Raw genomic sequence first — 20,927 nt, forward strand, 5'->3', positions numbered from 1 at the left:
CATGGGGAGACCTTTTTGCTGCCAAACTGACTTGGGACTGCCTTTCCAAGCACATCCTTGAGCCCAGATCCTGTGAGAAACTGAGCACAACCTGGTATAAAGTGTGCACACAGCATGTTGCAGGGAGTCCTCAGCACAACACACAGAATCAGCCCCAAACGAGGAGTGGCAGAAAAACCTGGGCTGGTGACAGAAACCTACAGGCTCTGTTAGCCGAGCTTCTGTGCCAAAATCTGCCCATGGGTTAAACAGCACAACTTTTAGGGCTGTGGTGGAGAACATCTCATTTGGAGTAGGGCACTTTTCTCATGAAGGACCTGCTCTGAAGACCTTGGGAGCTCACAGGAATCTTACCATTGTCTTCCACATTATTTGGGCAAGTCTGTGAGCTGTGGTGTTGGCCTGTTCTCCAGGGACAACTGTGGACAGCTCTAAGGAGTCTGCAAAAGGCAACTATAAAAAGCAATTCCATGTCAGCAAGCTTAAACCTGTGTCTGCACTACCCATGGGAAAAATGTGGAGCACCCCAGGCTAAGACACCTGCTTACTCTGCTTTGGGGAGTTTTGGTTTGGAAATAAGTGTATATTTCCTGAGGTGTCAAATTCTCCTTTGCACTGTGCCCATTGTCTAATAATTAGAACATTTTCATGTCTAAATTCATTAAACAACAAGCTTTCAGTAAATGGAACAGTCTGCTTTTGCATGGAATAAAAGAATATCCTTCCAAGTTTTATTTCCTCTTTATTAAAAACACAACATGCAAAGACATATTTGCAATGTCGCAACATAGGATTATTTTGGTTTCTAGTCTTTCTTTCCAAATGTGTTTCCAAAATGTCATGGATTTTTTTTTTGAAAAACTTTTTCAAAGGTCAGAGAATGATGCTAAAATACCCCCCGCTTTGTGCAGATCGAGACGTAACTGCACTCTCCATTAAATATCAACATTACCATTTGAAGCTATGAACACTGCTCTGGAATCACATGTATCTTTTATATCTAACCCAGGGAATGGTAAGTGTAACAGACTAAAGTTCACATCGAGACTAGTGCAAGGATTTTATTCACAGGTAGACTGATCTCAGCAATTTCCCAGTAATCTACTCCGTGGAAAGTTCGACTTTCAGGGAAAAGAAGGGAGAAGGAAAATTATCATGATTTTCACTCTGTTTTCTGTTTCCCTTAGACCTGGCTTGTGTGGGACAGGTTTGGTGGAAGTCAAATGGAAAACAGCAGGCGCAAGCAGTATATACCAGTATATTCATTCACCCCTTGCTGTGCACAGTGGAGGTAAATGAGTCCTGGAGGCTTCTCCTTCCCCCAAGAGCAAGACTGGAAGCCCGGCCCTGGTCCCAGCCCCCCATCTCCATGTGGGAAGGGGACCCGTGGTGCTGGGGCCACCGGCGGAGGCAGGATGGCTGCTGGTGGCAGCATGCTGCCCCGCTGCAGAAGGGACCTGGCGAGAAGATCAGCAGTGCATCTGTGCCGCTGGCAGCACGATGCCGCTGAGGGCACCCTGCTCTGTGTCTGGCATCAGGCAGAGGTTGTCCCAGGTCCAAACGGATCAAGGCCTGGCCTACGTGGGACATGGCCCCAGCAGTGTTCGGACTCGATCCTGCTGCTGAGAAAAGCAACCCTGGGGAGCACAGGTGAAAGGGAGCAAGCCCTCGTTTTGACGTTGCTGGGATGCAAGGGGGCTAAAAACAGTTTCACAAACGTTTCCAAACACAGACGGTGCCAGTAAATCAGGGGAGTGAATCTACAGTGGTGCAAGAAGAGCAGGGGCACGTGGAAGGCAGCTGGAAAGGCCGCTCAGATTTATCGTGGATCCCCAGGGTCCCTGGTGGCCCCGTGAAGTCCAGCTGGGGCAGGGCCACGCTGCAGCTCGCCCCGTGGCAAGCCCCCGCAGTGGGTCCTCGCACCGAGCTGAGGGACTGGCGCTGGCCCAGCCTCATACGCTCTTCTCCCCATCCATGTGTTCCTTGGCTGGAGAGGGCTGCTTGTCCGGGCTGCCCTCCGGGCCGGGTTTGGCTGGTGGAGCAGGGCTGCTGCTGGCGGCCGGCAGGAGGTTAGCGGACTGCAGCACGGCCTCCGAGTGTTCCCGCGCTTTCATGCGCAGCGCAGCCACGCTGGCGGTGCGGTTGCTTTGGCAGCCGTATGTAGGCAGGAAGGAGAGGCCCATGGGATCGGGAACGCAGCACGAGCACAGCGGGCTCCCTGGGGGAGAAAGGAGACAAGGCACCGTCACTGCCGTACAAGGAGAGAGTCCCACTGGCAAGGGGTCTGAGCGGGGGGTCTGTCCCCCGACCTGGCTGGGATGGCTCATGCCTGCTGGCATCACACCCCGCACTGCCTTTCCCTCCAAGGAGGGCAGAGATGGGGTTGGGTCTTGGCTGGCATAAACCTCCTCTCCAATTGACCTTTAGTAGGTACGTTACTGGGTCAGGACTAGAAGAGCCAGATTCTGCTCTGCTGAGACACACAGTCATTCGGGTGAAAAAGGGAGTGAATTAGGGCAGCAGACTTGGAAACAAGTAATGAAGTTCAGATCACATCAGGTTTCCCCACAAACCAGGCTGAGCAGGTTGCCAGTTTCTGTCCCGAGCTGCTGCCCTGTGGCTACCATCAGCTGCACCTTGGAGGTGGCCCCTGCCCTCCCCCAGCAAAGTGAAGCGTGATCAATATGGGCACAGCACTCTTCAAGGGGGTGTGAGACTCCCACCGCTTATTTGCACCTGAAAGGTTACTGCAGAGAGAAAGGTGAAAATATGCTGGTTATGACTATGCAGGAACTAATCACCTTCTCCCATTTCACTGTGAGATACTGGAGTGGAGGCTCATTTGAGCTGGATTAACTATTAAAACAAGGGGTTGGACATGCCTGTGAAATCCCTTGCTGCATAATTCTGCTAGTTCTGTGCATGGCTGCAAGGCAAAGGAGGAAATTTGATTTTGCCTGGCTAACATATTTTTCTGGAAAGCCTTAGATTTTCAGGGCAGAAAGGGCTGTGAGATCACCCAAGCTGAGCTATGAGAGAGCACAAGTACTTTCCCCTCACTCCCCGTGAAGAAGCCTTGAATAAGATACCACATCTTCTCCAGTTGAAAACTGGGATGAAAGGCAGGGCAGCAGCTTTTGGACGAATTGGTTCAGTAACCTGTCTGCCTCTAAGTACATTTTTCTTGTCCAGCATAGGGCCCTTTCATTGACTTCATGTGGTAACATAAGGTGGGAGTTGATGATCAATACTGGAATCCATATTTGAGCTGCATACAGCCCTGCACATCTTCTTAACACTTCCTTGCCTAGGCCCCTGCCAATTACTGGCATCATATTTACCTGAAGGTACCCCACCTCTGGGCTTGCATATTGATGCCACCTCGAAGACAAGGGCCTCCAGAAGTGATCTGAGGCCACCTAGAGCTACTGCCACTGACTGCAGCCTGGAGTCCCAGCAGGAGGGATGGGCTCACTACCTGGCCCCTGAGATACACAGGCTGTCTCTAGCAAGCAATAAAGACGAGACAGAGTGAAATGGGTACTCTTCTCCATCTAAATGAAAAAGTTTCCCTGTACCCCACTACTGGAAGTAGTCCTCCCCCCACCAGCTACCTTCCTGAGCTGGACCACTGCAAGCTCTTCCTCTAGTTCAGTCTGCAACAACACTGGGACCTAGGATGACTCCCAAACAAGCCCTCCTGGAAGTCCAGGTTGACCCACCTGCAAGACATGCAGTCCTTCCGAAGAGCCACCCTGGTACCTAGCGTAGATGCTTTTATCAAATGGAGAAGAGCGTGTAAGAGGAGCAGGAAGAAGAGGCAGGGCGGGATGGCTGAGCTACCACTTTGAATTGCCCTCTGGTGAGAAATTCAGGGGGGTGCCCTTCTTCACAGAGGGCAAACAAACTCCACATTCTCTTTGACGCCCCTGGTGAAAGCTCGTCCTTTGTTACTATGCTACCCCCCAACATGAAACAGCCCCGCAGAACACAACCTGACACGATGCAATGTCTTCCTCTGATCTTTCCAAGCCAAGGACTTGCTTTAATTTCTGCAGTTAATATTTGAGTTAAATGGCTCATGACTAAGTGATGGAACTAATAACCTGCAGGGAGCAGGTACGCTTTCTTTTATACTTCTGCTCTTGGTAGCAATGGGTCAGCACCTGTCTGCTAGAAATGAAGGCAGACAGATGTTTGGTTTTAGGATGTTAGCAAGACAGCTCCTCAGCAGTTGTTGGACACTAGCAGCTTGCAGGTTCAGGAGAAAATACTTCTTGCATTTTAGAAAACAGAATCTACAAGAAATGAGTTATTAATATAACTGAAAAGTCTTTGTTAATCCTGTAATACTCCTCTGATTGAGCATATGATCACTAAAGCAACATTACCACAGGTCCAGACATTCAGTCGGATCTCACATGCAAATTTTACTACTTGACTAAAAGCCTCAGATTTTTCCTTGTTAACACTAGGAAGCTCAATCTTGAATTCTGTGACTAATTTAAGCATCAGAGTGCTACTTTGAGCATGACGGAAGGACAGTTTATAAGAAAATCCATTCAGTAACACAACATACAGTTTTTGCCACCTCCAACCACACTCATAAAGATATTTTTTGCCCTGTTGAAATATAGCCACTTCAGGGCTGCTGGACAGCCACTGTTTTAACAACAGGGGGAAGACCAAGATGGTTGGTACTTACAGAGGTCTTCCAGCTGCAGAAGCCACACTTTGTTAGTTTTCTCCCTACTGTTAAGCCTCACTAACTTTAAGTTAGACTCTGAAATAGGGAAGCATAGAGGCCTATCTGTGCATCAGCTGTCTTTGCATTGCTGCCTCTCACACAAATTAAGCAAGTTTTTCTAATGCAGCTATTCTGCTCCCATCTGTGGTACCTAACATAGATACCTAGCGCAGACCCTGGCAGCTGAACAGGAGGTGGGAAGAAGAGTTCTCCCATTTTCAGAAGAGCAGGAATCGCCTCCATCCCCTAAAAATAATTTTCATTCTATGGTTAGAAAGGGATAAAATATTTATCAGTCTTCAGTACCAATCTAAGCTCTTTGCTTAATAATTAGACCCAGTGGCTCTGCAACCTGAGGCAGCACAGGTACCTGTGGTGGAGACTAGGGTCTCTCTAGTAATAATTCACCCATTAACCATTCATTTCATTTTCACTGAGGTTAAAACACTTGGCAAACAACAGCTCACACACGAATAAATGTAGAGTAACTAGTGTCACTTGCTCCAGGGTCCTGCTAGAGTACAGGAGAGTAGGATTTAGCCCTGTGTCTTTTTACTGTAAAAGGAGGGATGAATCTACCTTGTAATTGCCTGTGTCTGTGGGCAGTAAGTCCAGCGAAAGCTATCAGACTTTGCTGGTATGAAAGCCAAGATAAATGATGTGAGAATCAGGAGCCCATGGTTTCCACCTGCCTGACAGTCAGTCCACGATGGACAGGGATATGAGCTTCCCCAAGAAAGATGTGTTCACATAAAGCAGACATCAGTGTTTTCTCACATCTTACTGCAGTAACTCTGAGCCTGTGGACTCCAGCTGGGAAGGAAGAAATTGTTCCAGTTACTCAGGCTCCTCAGAGGAGTCCAGGCACCTAACTCCCACCAAAATCAGTGAGGGTTAGGCCTTTAGCCCTAGAGCCTGATCCAGCTTCCACTAACATCTACGACAATCTTATAATACTTAAATGGAATTTGTACCAGGTTGCTACAATGCAGACAGGGAACAGCTTTCCTTCTTTCAAGAACTTACTGACTCTTGTACACAAAATTAAAATACACAATTAGATTTCCATTAACTTACAGCAAATTCTGCTGAATTGATCTAAACCTCCTTGTATTCCTATATGAGATCATACTTTAAAGGCTCAGCCTGAACATAAATACTTAATGTAATAAATACAGTCTGAAATATTTGATCCACTTGGCAGTTTAATTGATCTACTACAGAGACTGACAGGAAAAATTAAATTAGTTCTGTCTTGTCTCTGCCAACATCACATTTCAATTGTAATGATATCTGATCTACAATTTTTGTTGTGGACCCTTTTGTGCAGTTCTAAGGTTCAGCTTCAGCTTAGGAGAGTGCAATGGGAGCTAGGCCCATATTGATCCATGAGTATTTAAAATATGCATTTTGTATTTCAGCTCAACAGTTTATAGAATTTAATAGACAGTCTTTCCAAAAGACAAAACCCCAGTTCCCTTCCTCTTGCAGTTTTTGTGTTTGTCAGTATTTGATGTGAACAGCCGAACATGAGCTGAAACCTGATATGGAGGGAAGTGAGGAAAAATTCCCATTTAAAATCCCCATTTGTCAATGCATACTGTTTAATTTTCAGTAAAAATGGTACACTTGAATTAAATATAGTTTTCTTCTGATAATAGTCACATTGGTTTGTTTGAGCTCTGAATCCTCATAAACCCTGAAACCACTTTCACAAGGGATGGAAGATCAACAGCAACCTCAAGTTCATCATTTCAGTTACCTGTGAGAGCTGATTCAAAGGGGAGCCCTCTCTTGCTCTTCATATATAACGCCAATACTGTGTCTGATAAAGCCTGTGGCACAAGCAGGAAGAACCAAGGTGGCTTTATCCAAATCCTTTTTGAGCTCTGAACCAGGAGGTTCAGAGAAGCCTGTAACAGGAAAATACCGGACTCTCCCGGTATAATTTAGAGTAGCCTCAAGGCTGCTGAGGTTGTGCTAGCTGGCTCGTCCTTCTCGTGCTTAAGCTAGTTAAGTGTGGAAGGCATCCTGTGCAGCTCCGAGGTTGGGAAAGGGCACTTCAGAGCTGGCAACAGAGTCCAAATGTTAGAATTTCAGATGTCCTGAGCTTGTGAACCATATGTGCATAATGGAAACAGTACCAAGCTGATGATCTGGCTCAGTTATTCTAGAAGGAGGGTTTTGTGTAAATAATTTGACACTAGAACTGGAGGATTTCATCCTCCTTGATTTGTGCCATCAGTACAATTCCAAAAAAATAATTCAGAAGTCAGGACCTTGCCTGTTTGGACAGGAAATCTGGCAGCAAAATCCATAAGAGCTGGGAGAACAAAAACAGTCCTTTGATACTGTCAACTCAACAACCATTCACCACTCTTCCCTTCCACATCAACAGCCTTTTTCAAACACTTGGTCAGACCCTAAATCCTGTTGATGTGTGTCACTCTCAGAGGGGTCAATGGGAACCCCTGCCCAGTTAAGATTCATCCACCTAATCAAGATTTGGTTTGGAGGAACAGTCCAGCACCCATTTCCTTCATATGGCTCGGGTGCTCCCACCCCCTAGGACTCCTGGTATCTGGGTATTCCCTAATCCTTGTTGCAGAGGCTGAAAAATATACCTGTGAGGTAGGGCAGTGCCAGAACCAGGGATCTGTGGTACTGGAATCAAAGTAACCTGCTTGAGGTATGTTTATCTGCAGCAAGCTAAAGAAATGTTTTAAATTTTCTGAAGTCACAGTAGCAAGTAAACTAGGACATATATATTTGTCAGACAGAACCCCCTTGCTATATTTGCTATATTACATGGGTTTCCCAAGGTCACACACTGAGAAAGGTCAGTAAATCCATCATCAAGTACTAATGAATGACAAAGACAATAAAGGACCCGAAGAGTTTTGATTCCCGTCCCCCAATTGTATGGTAAACCACCGTGCTTCAATTCAGTAAACACTAGTTCAAGGATAAGTCAGGTCCTTGAATGCTTCTTTCTCAGCCTGTCTCTAACCCAGTGACGTTGGGCAAATTCTCTTCGTCCTTCCATAATAGAGATTGAAATGTAATGGATGGACAGTTCTAATTTTTTTTTCCTGGATACTGCAAATAAGCCTCCCTAATATGAACAACAGCAACCACAGCAGCAACAAACCATAAAAGAGCCTAATCAATGGGGCCCTGGAATATCCACTTTGATGTGCGTAATGCAATCCTGCCTTTCTATCAGTAGCATGGAGCTGCTGTGAAAACCAACTGAGCTATAACTTGCACAGAGCAGAGCTGTGGGTGAATTATGAAAGTAATTCCCTGGCAAGTGTAATTATTTCTCTCCTCATACACTGCACTTTGAATCATGTGGTCTGGGGAAATTTCAGCGGAATGTAACAGATACACTTTTGGCCTCAGCCACCAGAATGGTAGAACACTTCCGCTAAAAACCGGAGATTCTTGTTTACACCCATTAATAACGTTTCTACATTAATGAATTGCATTCATGCTGTCATCCATTAAGAAGGTGCTTTGAGGTCTCTCTCTGCACAGAACACTAGCTGCTCCTGATGACTCTATTGTTATACAGCCCATAAATAAAACAAGTATTTTCCCTTCATATTTGAGGTCTGCCGTTAAATCTACTAAATGGACTGCAGATGCATGGTTTACAGTAAGTGATTCATCTTGGAAGACCATGGAAATGTCAAAGTCACCACAATGAAGTAGCATAGTTGTCAAATTAGCACAATTTCAGACAGTAACAAACACCAGAAATTTCATCTGTGTGAGTCAAACTTCTTCCTGACTATGGCCAGTAGTGGAGAACTAAAACCCTGAAGTAGGAAGGCCTATATTCCATAGAAATTATGATCTTATGGTTGTTTTTCAACTGACAAACTGAATTGCCTGAAAGAACGGTATGCAGTGGGGTAATATGGTGGTTAAGAGGTGCTTGATACTAAGTACAGCCTCTGATATGATAAACTTTAGAGAGGGAGAGAACTTACTTAAGGGAAGGAAAAGATCTGTTGTGTTATTGAAGAGAGAATATTGGACAGAAACAGATAAAAACTGTCCAGTGGTAATATACTTTTCTCTGGAACAGTCTATGGTCTGAATTACAGTTCTGATCCCTGTTGTACAGATGGCCTGTTTTCTTCACAAAGCATCCTGTGATGGTAATGCCATCCCTTTGGAAAAAAAAATCTCAATTTCAGAGACACCAGGGTTCATAGGCCATATTGCCTAGAGATAACAGTTTGCTTCTCTGTCACCTGTGCAGACCTAGCCTCATGCTCCAGCAATACCTGGAAGTAGCACATGCAGGACTCAGATCAGCACTGCATGTTGAAGAGTTGCAGAGCCATGAAAAGCATGAAGCAAGCTTACAGTGCACAGCATAGTCTTTCCAAAAGCAAAGGTGCAGCTTCAGACCCTGTCCATGCCAACCTGTTCTGAGATTTCATGTCTCTACTAGACTGACTTCATCTGGAAAAGTAAATTTATTATATCCTTGTACTACAAAGTAGATCCAGGTAGCATGTACCCTAGACACTTTATACAGCCTTGGAAATCTGGGGCTGGAGCCAAGCAGTCAAACTCAGAGAAAGAGAAGTATCGGTTTCTTTACATAAGACAGAGAATTCTCAAGTGGCACAATGAAAATGGCCCATAAGAGCATAAAATAATTGTTAATTAGTTACATCACCATCATCGCTTGTTATTTACTGTATTGATTTTAATTGTCTCCTTCTAAAACATCAGTCAAATATTATTCACTGACATGAACAAAGCATTGGCTCACAAGCTCAACAAAGCAAATCCTGTCTCCTGAAAAGAATAAGAAAACAGCCTGAACTTCCCAGTGGTATCTGATGCACTGGGAGTGCCCGTTTGTCTGCAGGCAGCTTCTACTGTCTTACTGAAGCACACAATTCACTTTACTCACCAGGATTGCTCTCTCAATGGTGGGAATACATATCTATTTACAGGATTCACATAGATGGCCTCTATAGCAGCATTTCACTTGAAATCTGCATAGAAGAAAGCTGGGTCATGCATCCATTGGTAGTGAAATGGTGCCTTGATTCCAGGGCAACTGTTTTGCTCTCAAAGGTGCAAAGAATTCCTGGTAGTTTCAAAATGCAGTCAGCATGGGACAGGTACTGAGAAGGGTTTTAGGTCATTTGACTCTTCAATAAAACTTGCAAAAGATTTTTCAGATCTTCCTTAGAAAATGTTACTATTTCTGGAATTTCTCCTTCCCAAACAATCCAAAAATCACACATCCTAGAATTTTATGCCTTGAGTTGAATCTGATGATATTCCGAATGACATAAAGACCTATTCCCTCAGAAGCAGTATGGCAGAGTTTTGCTGCATTTCTACAGCAAAATGGGACTGGAGTCTCAAGGGAGATGTTAGCTGTTTAGGTCACTTCATTAAGATACAGGAGAACACAAACTAATGTCTACCTAAATGTAGAGTTAGTTCTCCTTCCACTGGCCTGAAGTGTTGCAAATCATCTCCTCCCTCAAAGGAGGAAATGAGAAGATATATTCAAACAAAATGAATTTAGCAAGGTGAAGATGATCATATAAAGGTTTTGTCGACCGTTTCTCCCTGCCCATTTCTTCCTTCCTACAACCATTTTCTCTTCTTCCAGACTGACATCTGAGCTTGGTTGTGCTCTCATATACATTTATTTAGATGAACCATCATTCACTCATGTTTCCATACCAAAGCAAAACAGAAAGTGAATCAGGCCTGTGATCCTTTTGGCGCGCTCAGCACCTTTAGCGAGAGTCCTGTTCATCACTGCCAAATGACGAGGCTGAAGCTCAAGGTCTCTTCTGCGCTACCCCTACCCCAGCCCAGGTGAATTGGTCTTGGAGAAACAGGGTAAGAGGAACTTATGGAGGTGAGCCAAGGAAGGAGAGACAATATTCCACATGTAAACACGACAAGAAAGATCCCACAGTTCTTCTCTGTTTGTATAAATCAAATATGTCACCTTACAGAACAACAGTCGAATTCTTCCTCTCACCTCTAAGCCAAAACATGATGCACCTGAGAACTAACTGCAGAAGAAAAGGATCTCCCCTCAAAGCAGCAGTGCAGTCTATTAGTCCCTTGCAAGTATAGCAATATGCTGACAGGCAGTTGCAGCTCCACAAAGCTCTTGGTAGGTGAATATGCAGATATGCAAATCTGTAAGTGGAGTTCTGAAAATTGCAATGTATAACATTATCCTAGTCCCCTTGCATGTACCTAGAGATTTCTAGTGCCAGAGAGGAAATATAAACTGGGCATCTCAGCAATGAATTGCAGGTGTAGCTGAGAATATTCATCTAGGGAGTATTCAGATGGGTTTTTCTGATACCTGTCCATCTCTATTCAAATTGTAAAAAATCAATATTTACATTTGGGGCCAATTTTTCGGGGACACAACCTTTTAGCCTGGGCAACTGACTATCTAATGAGCTTCTCTAGAGGGGATTCAGGAATAAGATTCCTCCTGCCCTTAGTTTGTGAAACTTCTATAAAGCGAAAAGGAGCAAATAATTATTTTTTCAGTTTAGGGGATGAGCTGTAAAATCACAGGAAAACAAAAAATCTGGAGGTCATCCAATTAAATAAAACTAAAAAACCCTCATGACAGATTTTTCAGGCCAAATAAAACATTATTTCATTTTGCTTGGCTTTGGTTTATTGGGATTATTTTCCTTAAAATTTAGCTAAATTTAAAAATGAAGCAAGCGAGAAAAAGGTGTTGAGGCATTTAATTTTGCAAATAGTTAACTGTAACGCTTTAAGGAAAAAAAAAAGTCCTTACATCCATCTGAAACTATTCCAGAACTCAACTCTGTTTCCAAACCATTCAACCACATTTATCCCTGAATAATCTCTTTGTCTGAAAAATTTCACCTGGATCTACTCCAGAGAGATTGTTCCTGCCCGATGAAATAAGCAGAAAATCTCTGCCCCAAGACCTCATGGCCATAGGCATGGAGCAGAGAGTAGGGCAGAGATCAAGAGGACTTGTGCAGTGCAACAGCTGCTGCCCACTTACAGGGTCCAGGTAGACAGTCATCCTTTAAATTTTACAGCTTTTCTTGATTCAAAATCCCTGTTCCACACCTACCAGGATGGCACTAATTACATGATGTGTTTGGCTTCTGCTCTTTCAGAAGGACAGGAGGGAAGGGGACAGAACACTGAATTTAATGCAAAACTCAGCAGTTCCAAATATTTGCTTCAGGAATATACCTTGGCCATACTGATTTACCTGGAAATACTTGTGAGGCGCATGAGGTATGTCAGAGAACATAGTGAGAGATATAAAAATACTTTAACATTCATAGAGGAAGGTCTTAAACTTTGGGAAACTTCCCTCACAAAATATGTAATACATTGGGGCATTCAGTAAAGAGGTGTGCTGCTTTGTGCTTGGCAGTGGTATGAGATTTTGCATCCTATAAATCTATAAATTGAATTCATCCTGCTTACACCCTTAGACTTACAAATTGTTAGATGAGGAACAGCTAATGGATCAGCTGGTGATTTATTTTTAAAAGATGCATACTGCTGCTTTTTGGCAACTCAAAAGGGTATGGATACTGGATGTACCCTTCTTGATGCCTGGGCCCCAGGTAATGAGGAATTGCTTTGTGTACTCCCTATCCCCATGCACACACTTTATTCAAATTCTCAGAGAAGTCCTGCTGTTGAAGAGGAGAAAGCTCTGGCATTGTGCAGAGATGTACTGCAAAGGAAACTGCATGCAAAGAGCGGATGAGGCATCAGTAATGGTGCCAGGTAATGTATAATGCAAAAGGACGTGTATAACTAATTTATTAGTATAAATTTGACTCTAAAAAGAAAAAAGCACATGTGAAGTAAACTTTAAAGGACCGAGCCCTACCTGCCTTACTCCTGGAGACAAACCCTGACTTCACTAAACCTAACTGTCTGAAGGGGATTTGCCCCCAAACCATGCTACAATTTACAACAGGAGACTCACTCCTGAACCTGCAACATTGCGCAACCAGTGCGATTACTGTCAATCATAACAGAAAGAAGGATCCATCATTTCCTATGTGCTTCTCCACTGGTGCAACTGGGAGCACACTCTCAGCTTGAAAGAGATGCTCTTTGAGCTTATCACTGAAGTTAAATGAAGTCACCTACCTTTTAGAGAGGCGACATGGGATAAAGCTTGTGCATAGGTGGCTGTGTTAAGAAGAGTCCCCGGCAGGCAGGAGGGGAAGAAAGGTCCAGTAGGACCAACTGCTCGACTCAGGCTGGAGGAGAAGAGAAAATAGCTTACAAAACCAGAACTAGCTGATTCAAGACAGTGCATGTGTGGGAACACAAATGCATATTTGTGTCTTGATCACAAGCTCAATGGGACCAAAGCCGGGATAACATCAGCCTCCCACAGCCACCAGCTTTTCAACATCCCTGCAGGGACCACTTTTGCCCGTGAGTTGCAAGAGAGACACTTGTCTTCTAATGATTTGGACTGTACCTGAAAATGATACTGCCTAGGTCTCAGCCTGGCCCGAGGCAAGTCTGTACGTATGTACATATGTATGATGCATGCTTGCATTCAGAGAGAGGTGCTTGATACATGTATTATTCTTACCTCTGCTGGATCTCCAGACTCTCTTTTTTATTCCTGGTTTGATCTGCTGGAGAAGGGGAATTTAAATTCCTCACAGGAGGTGCCACCTCAGCCATTGTTTCCTTAGAGCCTTCTTGGTCAGAAGCGCCTCTCTCTGTTTTCCTCCATTTCGCTCTTCGATTTTGGAACCATACCTGGAGCAGAAGAGCAATCAGTGCTGAATATCGTATTTAGCTGGATGTGAAGCAAGGAAACTGTTCATAAGTTGCCATTCTTGTGAAGTCAGTCATTCTGAAGCTTGGCTAAAACTTTCCTGTTACATATTTTGTGTCCTCATTGTTATTCTGGTTGAGCCTTAAGAATACACTTGCATCTGGAATATTTCTGTGTCTGGAAATCAAGACAGGGATGTCTAAAGACATCCAAAAGGCATGTTAAGAAAAAAATCCAAACCTTTGATGTTACGGTGCCAGTTAGCAAAACATTTAAACATATTCTTACCTTTATGCACATATTTAACACTCATTTCTATGTTTTGACTCATTTAAGTACCTTCCGTATAGGGACAGAATTAAATACATATCTAAGTACTCTGAAGAAATTGTATGTAAATCTTTAAATGAGCTCCTGCTAGAATTAGAGGGATCAAAACTGAAAAGCCATATATTAGGCCATCTTAGCCATCCCATTTCCCAGTGAGGGTTGAAACTAGCAGTTACTCTTTGACATATTTGCCAAACCTGCATCTAGGTGACTCAAGGAGGGGTAGGTAATAATTTTGGAAGACCATTCTGCAGTCTAATACATGTTACTTTCCAAAACTTATTTTTCCTTGATATACAACTTAAATATTCATGTTCTTTAGTCCCAGCACTTTTGTTTTTTCCATTTACCTTGGGGCTGATGCTCTGAAAGCACCTTATTGAGGTGGAAAATACCGAGCCTCCCTTGAGGTCAGGAAATCCACATTTTAATACATGACTTCAAGTACAGGCAAGATTGTTATTATTATTATTCCCCTCCTACAACTCCATTTTTAGTTAGCTGCCTTTTAATTGCATGTATCAGCAAACGTTGAATAATGATTTTATCTATATTCTAAATTTAGAGCAGTTAAATGCAAAGCAAAATGCAGACACTTTCTTGCTTCTTAATTGAATGAAGGTCACAGCTATAACAACATTTAATTGAGCTATTTTTCATTATCATATTTTAATGACTTTGCACTGACAGTTCGCCTGCTTCTGAGGAAAGAGCATGATGAAGTCGTTTATTTCCCTATTTAGTTATTGTTTGACAACATCATCTTCGATTAAGACTCTGCTTTATAGCACATTAATCATATTTGAATGAGCAAGGGGTATAAATGTAAACATATCTCCCATCCTCTGTGTTTCCCCATGTCCCTGCATGAAAGCAGGCTAAACAAATGCTTGCATCTATTGTCTGTTTGCATAATAGCCAACAACAAGGCTAAACACCAGTCCTCAGCAATCTAATTGTCACCACCCCTATCTCACCCTTGCACCTTTCAGGAAGAAGTTATGATCTTCCACTTCTGAATGCTCAATAATTGTCCCATTTATCTCAATTTGCAGTTCAGTCTTTAGGCACCAATAGCCAAAATGGCATTTTTTATTATATTTTTTAAGCCAGTACCTACAATGCACCGGCAAAAGGAGATTTTCATTTCCAAATAATAATCAGTTTAATTTGCCCGCATATGACCAATGATTCATGTTCAGATTTAATAATCAGGATCGCATAATCTGATTATAGGAGAAATAATTTGTTTACAATCCCCAATTTACTGTGGTGAATTCCATTATCTCTCTTCAGCCATTGGGTTTTAAGAGATACTAACATGACCCTAGGGAACAAAAGGCAAGCTATTATATTTCCTACAATTAGATCTTTGCATAGTCTTAACCCCGAGCACCTAAATAAAAAAAAATACAAAAACAGCATGAAGAAAAAACCATAAATAAAATGAATACATAATTGTGTTCAAAAAAATGGCTTGCAAATCAGCGGTGGATGCCTGCAGAGTTATATGGATCCATCTCTTACAACTGCAGGACTGCTGTTCTTAACAGCTTGGAGACACTTAAATAAAGTTAAACGCTGGTTGTGGAAAAACAAACACTTGGATCAAAAAATTAAAAAAAAAAAAGAGGGAAGAAAGGAAAGTGGGGAAAACAGAGGGGAGAAGAGAGCTGTTGTGGCCAGTGGCATTTATTGGATCATGTTAAATGTGTGGGAATTGGTCTGCAGGCTCTTTAGCCATCTAAATTAAGCATTTGGAAAGTAGGCAAAAGGGAGAAAAGTTGAGGAGATGCAGAAGATTTCTTCCTGGCAGCTGGGCTCCCTGCAGCTGACTAACCCCGTTGCTTGACAGTGGTCATAGTTGCTTTGGAGAATCACGTCTCAGCTCTTTTCTCTACACACACCCCCCTCCAAAAGCAAGGAAATGGATGTGCATTGATGTAATTTAGTACCTTGGAGACGCGGACAAATTAGTGTAGAACATTATCACTAGTTAATTATGAATGACCGATTAATCAACCTAATCTAATATTCCACATTATGTTGATGTTATTAAAGTGCATCATGAAAATGACAGATCGTCTTCATTTGCGTTCTTTGGCCAAATGTGCACTCTGCAGTCATGATGTCAAAAAAAGAAAAAAAAAGTTTGCCAGTTTGAATACCCGAGAGTTAAATAATTCCCCAGAATGTTTACCTGCACCCTGGCTTCCGTGAGGTTGATTTTCATGGCCAGCTCTTCCCTAGTGAACACATCGGGGTAGTGGGTCTGGGCGAAAACGGCTTCCAGTGCCTCGAGCTGGTGGAGGGGAGGAGAGCAAACATCTGTCAGGGGCAGCGCGGCGGCAGCGGCGGGGGCGGCCCTGTCGGGGGGCTCCTGCCCGCCCCCCCGGGGAGGCTTCCCCAGGGGGCGAGGGAAGCGGGGCCGCCCGAGGGGGAGCCGGGCGGCTTTGCAGGGCGGGGGGCGGGCAGGGGGCAGGCAGGGGGGCAGGGAGGGGGCAGGCGGGGGGGCCAAGCAGGGGCGGCTCCTACCTGCTGCAGGGTGAAGGTGGTGCGGTTGCGGCGCTGCTTCCTGCGCAGGAACCCGTCGTCGAAGTCGCCGGCGGAGTGACCCGCGAAGGGGGCCGCGCCTGCGGGCGGGGAGCGCGTTAGGGCCCGCGGGGCGCGGAGCCGCAGCCCCCGCCGAGCCGCGGCCCTGCGGGCGCCTCTGCCCCGGGGGCAGAGGGCCGGAGCCGGGCCGCCCCGGCCGGGCCCTTCGGGAGAGGGGACGAAGGAGGCGGCGAGCGCTGCCCCAGCGCCCGAGGCAGCTCGGACACCACCCTCCCTCCCCTGAGTCCCCCCCAGGCCGTCGGGGCGCCGGTGCCGGGCCGCGGCCGCTCGGAGCCGCGCTCGGGACGGGGATGGGGAGCCCCTGCCCCGCGGGAGCTGCCTCGGTGCCTGTGCGCGGAGAGTCGCTGCTCAACCCACCGCAGACGAGGGACACCCCCGCCCCTGCTAAAGGGTCGTTTTCGGCCCATTTATATTTTAAAAGGGCGAAGAGACGAGACTGTGGTTGAGGCACGGTGACTGAAATTTGTTCTCGTAAAAGCAGTGCTTTTCTGCCGGGAGAGCAAGAGGAATCCCCAGACGGGAGCATTTCTGTGCCGATGGAAGAAGCAGGACTTGGGTCGTTTGACAGTTTGCACCCGCGCACCCGCACCCGCACCCGCTCCGAGCAGCGGCCGCGCTCGCCCTCCTTCATCCCCGGAGAGGGAACCGCACGGCCCTGGAAACGGGCACAGGTCTTTGTGCAGCGCCGAGCACGGGGGGCATGGAGGGGAGGAGGGGACTTTGGCCGCGGCTGGACTGCAGGGACTCTGCAGAGGTGCTGGAAGGGGCAAGTCTCTGTCCGTCCCGGGCGGTGAGTTTCGAAGGAGCCACTTGAGGCAACCTGAGGCACTGAACACTGAAAGTTTGCCCCTGGTCGGAACCGGGGAGAGGGGAGACAGCCCGCCGGGGTTGCAGCCGTGGGAACTGCCCCCTCCCTCCGCTGCTCTCCCCTAATTAAACATCGCTGATGCCCTGCCTCAGATGCTTCGTTCTCTTTTTGTTTACTGACAATACAGGGTGGAAAAAAAAAAAACAACTTAAGTAAACAGCAAAGCCCCAAAAGCGGCGCCAAAGGTCCCCAGTACCGTCCTGCAGAGCTGCCCGGCGGCGCGCTCCGGCCAAGGGGCTGGAGGGCGCCGCGACACTGTGCTCATATTGCAGCAACATTTAGGAAATAAAGACGGTCCTCCAGCCCCTCCTGGCACAGACAGACGAGTCGCTATAGCTCTAGAAGGTGCTCGTTACAGAGTGAAATGATGGCCCAGTCACCCCGAGGGCCCAGTCACTTCCCTCTGACCCTCCGGGACCCCCGCGGGTGCCCGAAACCGCAGCAAACGCTGCCCGAAAAGAGCTTTTCTGTTGCTGCTTCTTTGGGTTTTTTTGGAGGGGAGCATTTTTTCTGTTTTCTTTGTTTTTAACTTGGGTTGCTCTACGATGGACGGCTTCACCCTTTGCCACGGCAGGTCGGCCGCGCTCGCCTCCTGCGGCACCCGCGGGGACGGAGGTGAGCGGCCCCGGCACGGCGCGGCCCCGGCACGGCACAGTGACCCCCGACCCTCCCCAGCTCGGCAGCCAAACCCAGACCCCAAACCGAAGCCGGCCAACAAGGAAAAGCCGCCGCAAAAGCACGTTTCCCAAGCCGTCTGCCAAAAACTAATGGACAAAGCCGCCCGGCGCTCGGTGGCACAGGCGGAGCGGCTGGCGGGGCGCAGCGGGACCCCGGCCCGGCCCGGTGTCCCCGGCCACTGCTTGGGGCGGGGGGCAATTTTCCAGCCGGCAACGCGCAGACCCACTGGGGTCCGCGGGCTGCGGCGTGCTTAAACGGGGGGAAGACCCTCGCCCGGAGGAGCATTAAACCGCTGAGCCCCCTCTTGCCGGCAGCTGTGCAGGGAAAAGCCCCTTGCTCGGCGGCGATGCACAGGCGAGGTGCCGGGGGCGGGCAGGGGCATTTTGCAGGCTGGCAGCCGGCCCGGCCCGGCTGCCCCGCGCAGCTGAGGGGGCACCGCCGCGGCGCGCATTTCCCCGCGGCAGTGCCGGGCAGAGCAGCCCGCCCGGGAGCGAAGTTGGACGGCGGAGGCCTGGGCTGGCCCCCCGCGCTGCGAGGCCCTGGCCGGAGGGAGCGGGTGCGGAGGGGTCTAGGCATATGCGGGGGTGACCCGGGGAAACCCCGGCTGCTGCCATTTTTTTAAAAAAAGGAAAGAAAAAAATTAAACAAAAGCCCCTAACCAAAAAAACACAAGGAAAAAACCTCCCAAATCTTTTCTTTTCTTTCTCTCTCTCTTTTTGTTTTAGTCGTGCTCTGCCTTTCCCCATCCTCCCGCAGAATGTTCGTAAAATAACATTAAAGATTTATGGGGTCCCTTTGGCTGGAGGGAGGAGGCGTGACCACGTCCTGAAAGTGTCCCGATTACAGCCATGACACCAACATCTGTGCTGGGAGGGGAGAAAAGCATCTCTTTCGTAGCCTGAGGCTCAACTGCGGGATCGCTATCCACAGAGGGGAGGCAGGTGGCAAAATGACGGGAAGGGGGGGGGGGTGTAAAAACAAGGCCTTTCCAACAGGAATCAAATTAAAAAAAAAAATCATGCAATCCTTCTTTCCATCCTGCGACAAAAAGGGAAAAAGCTAGGGGCGGGGGTGGGGAAATAGGGTTGTGTTTTCTCTTTGAAAAAGACGATGCCCTTTTATATTGAGCTATCGCTATAGATTTGCGTCTTATCTAAGCATATATCAGTACACCCGCATTTGCAAGGACAGTCAAAAGTGCTGTCTCTCGGAGCAAGCCAGACCACATTTTTATCCCCATCGCCCAGCACACACGCACACACACGCCTATGCACAGCTCAAAGTTCAGCTCTCGTACTTACACGGATTTGCGCGACAACACTCACCCTCTAGCTGCGGGGGGCAGTGGAAGTAGAACATGGCCCTGCGGCCGGCCGGGCGCCCCGACGCCGCGGCGAGGCGAGGCGAGGCCGAGGGGCCGGGGCCGCCCGCGGGCGCGGAGCTCCCGCGCTCCCCCCGCGCCGACGCACCGGCAGCAGCTCCCCGCCCAGGCACCGCCGCGCTGTCACCTGCCGACCTGAAGACAGAGGGAGGGGGGAGAACAGGTGAATAACCAGAAGAAAGAATCTAGAGAAACTCATTGGTGATCCTAGTTCCCATCCCAGAGGAGGCAGAGAAAATAGTGCCTAACACTGCATGCAACGAACTGAAAAAGCCAAAGGCGGAAAACTCCATGGTAGGTGCACAATAATCAGAATCAGCAAAAGTTAGTTGCTGCTTTTTTTCCAAATAGTAGATAATATCTGCCTGTTTTCCATTCAGCCATCCATCCGTCTATCCACTCATCCATCTATTCATCCATCCATCTATCTAGATATTTATCTCAAATATTCCTTTCCAGATAAAATAATTACATAAAGAAAAAAAAACTTAGAGCTAAGAACTGACTGCTTAAAAAACCCAACTATTCTGCCTAAATGAAATAGTAATAAAACCTAAAACCTTTCTTCTTTTTAAAACATCCACCACACTAAGAGCTGTGTTCAGGTTGGAAACCAATGTCCTCAGCAAGAAAAAAAAAACTACTCAAATTATATGCAGTCATATCAAAAATCCAGAAAGCAAATAAAAATAATAGTCCATACCTAAACCGAACAGAAGTAAAATCACCAGTAAGGTTTGGGGGTATTTTGCACTGGAATAAGGCGCTGAGAGTTGTTGGCTGCAGAGACAGAAGGGCTCTGTGGAGTTCTGGAAGTGGCCAGATGTCTTTATATCTGTCTACAGCATGCTCTGCCTCTCAGCACTTGCCTTTATAATCTCACGCATAATTGGCCTTAATCTGATTATTTCCAGCGCTGTCTACAGTGAGTAACTTGGATAGGTCTATTGGGCCCTACAAATGGCCCACGTGGTGAGTGGAGGAGAAAAAAAAAAAAAAGAAGAAGAAGAAGAAGAAAAGGAAAAACCCGTCATTTCTCAGCAAACATCAGGAATGTGAACAGCAACAACAAAATCCCATTATTTCTGAGCGTTTGGCGCTCCAGGGGGTCGGCGACCCCTGGCGCGGCCCCCTGGGTGTCCCCTGGCCGCGGGGGCGGCGGGGCCGTGCCGCGCCGAGCCGCGCCGAGTCGCGCTGAGCCGAACCGAGCCGAGCCGAGCCGAGCCGAGCCGAGCCGAGCCGCGCCGCGCCGCGCCGAGCCGCGCCGCGCCGCGCCGCGCCGCGCCGCGCCGGGCGAGCCCTGCCTCGCCGCCTGGACCCCGGCGCTGACAAAGCGCCGGCTAATTGCCGCCGGATGGGTTTTGGGGGGCCGCTTTGCACACGTCTTGGCTTTCCAAGCGATCGTACCAAAGCAAAGTTTGATTTTGTTCACAGCGAGGGGTCTCTGGATTTATGCTCGCTTCCCGTCTGCAAATGATAT

At 47.0% G+C, this 20,927-nt stretch overlaps 1 protein-coding gene across 1 annotated transcript; it reads right to left on the minus strand.

Moving 5' to 3' along the window:
- Positions 1–1,952: 1,952 nt before the first annotated feature.
- Positions 1,953–19,425, minus strand: DRGX (dorsal root ganglia homeobox). Its single transcript, XM_067299523.1, has 6 exons — positions 19,392–19,425; positions 16,443–16,540; positions 16,108–16,209; positions 13,386–13,558; positions 12,929–13,041; positions 1,953–2,218 (listed from the first exon to the last, which is right to left on the minus strand). The coding sequence occupies exons 1-6, from the start codon at positions 19,423–19,425 to the stop codon at positions 1,953–1,955; spliced, it is 786 nt and encodes a 261-aa protein (XP_067155624.1).
- Positions 19,426–20,927: the final 1,502 nt, after the last annotated feature.

Source organism: Apteryx mantelli, chromosome 7 (assembly GCF_036417845.1).
Source record: "Apteryx mantelli isolate bAptMan1 chromosome 7, bAptMan1.hap1, whole genome shotgun sequence".
Classification (NCBI taxonomy): domain Eukaryota; kingdom Metazoa; phylum Chordata; class Aves; order Apterygiformes; family Apterygidae; genus Apteryx; species Apteryx mantelli.

Bases quoted from the DNA above. Each gene is read 5' to 3' on its own strand.
- DRGX (XM_067299523.1), bottom strand. From the start codon at position 19,425: ATGTTCTACTTCCACTGCCCCCCGCAGCTAGAGG. The intron at 13,559-16,107 runs GTAAACATTCTG...CTTCTGCTCCAG, and splicing joins TCACGGAAGCCAGGGTGCAG to GTATGGTTCCAAAATCGAAG. The intron at 13,042-13,385 runs GTAAGAATAATA...CTTCTCCTCCAG, and splicing joins AGTCTGGAGATCCAGCAGAG to CCTGAGTCGAGCAGTTGGTC.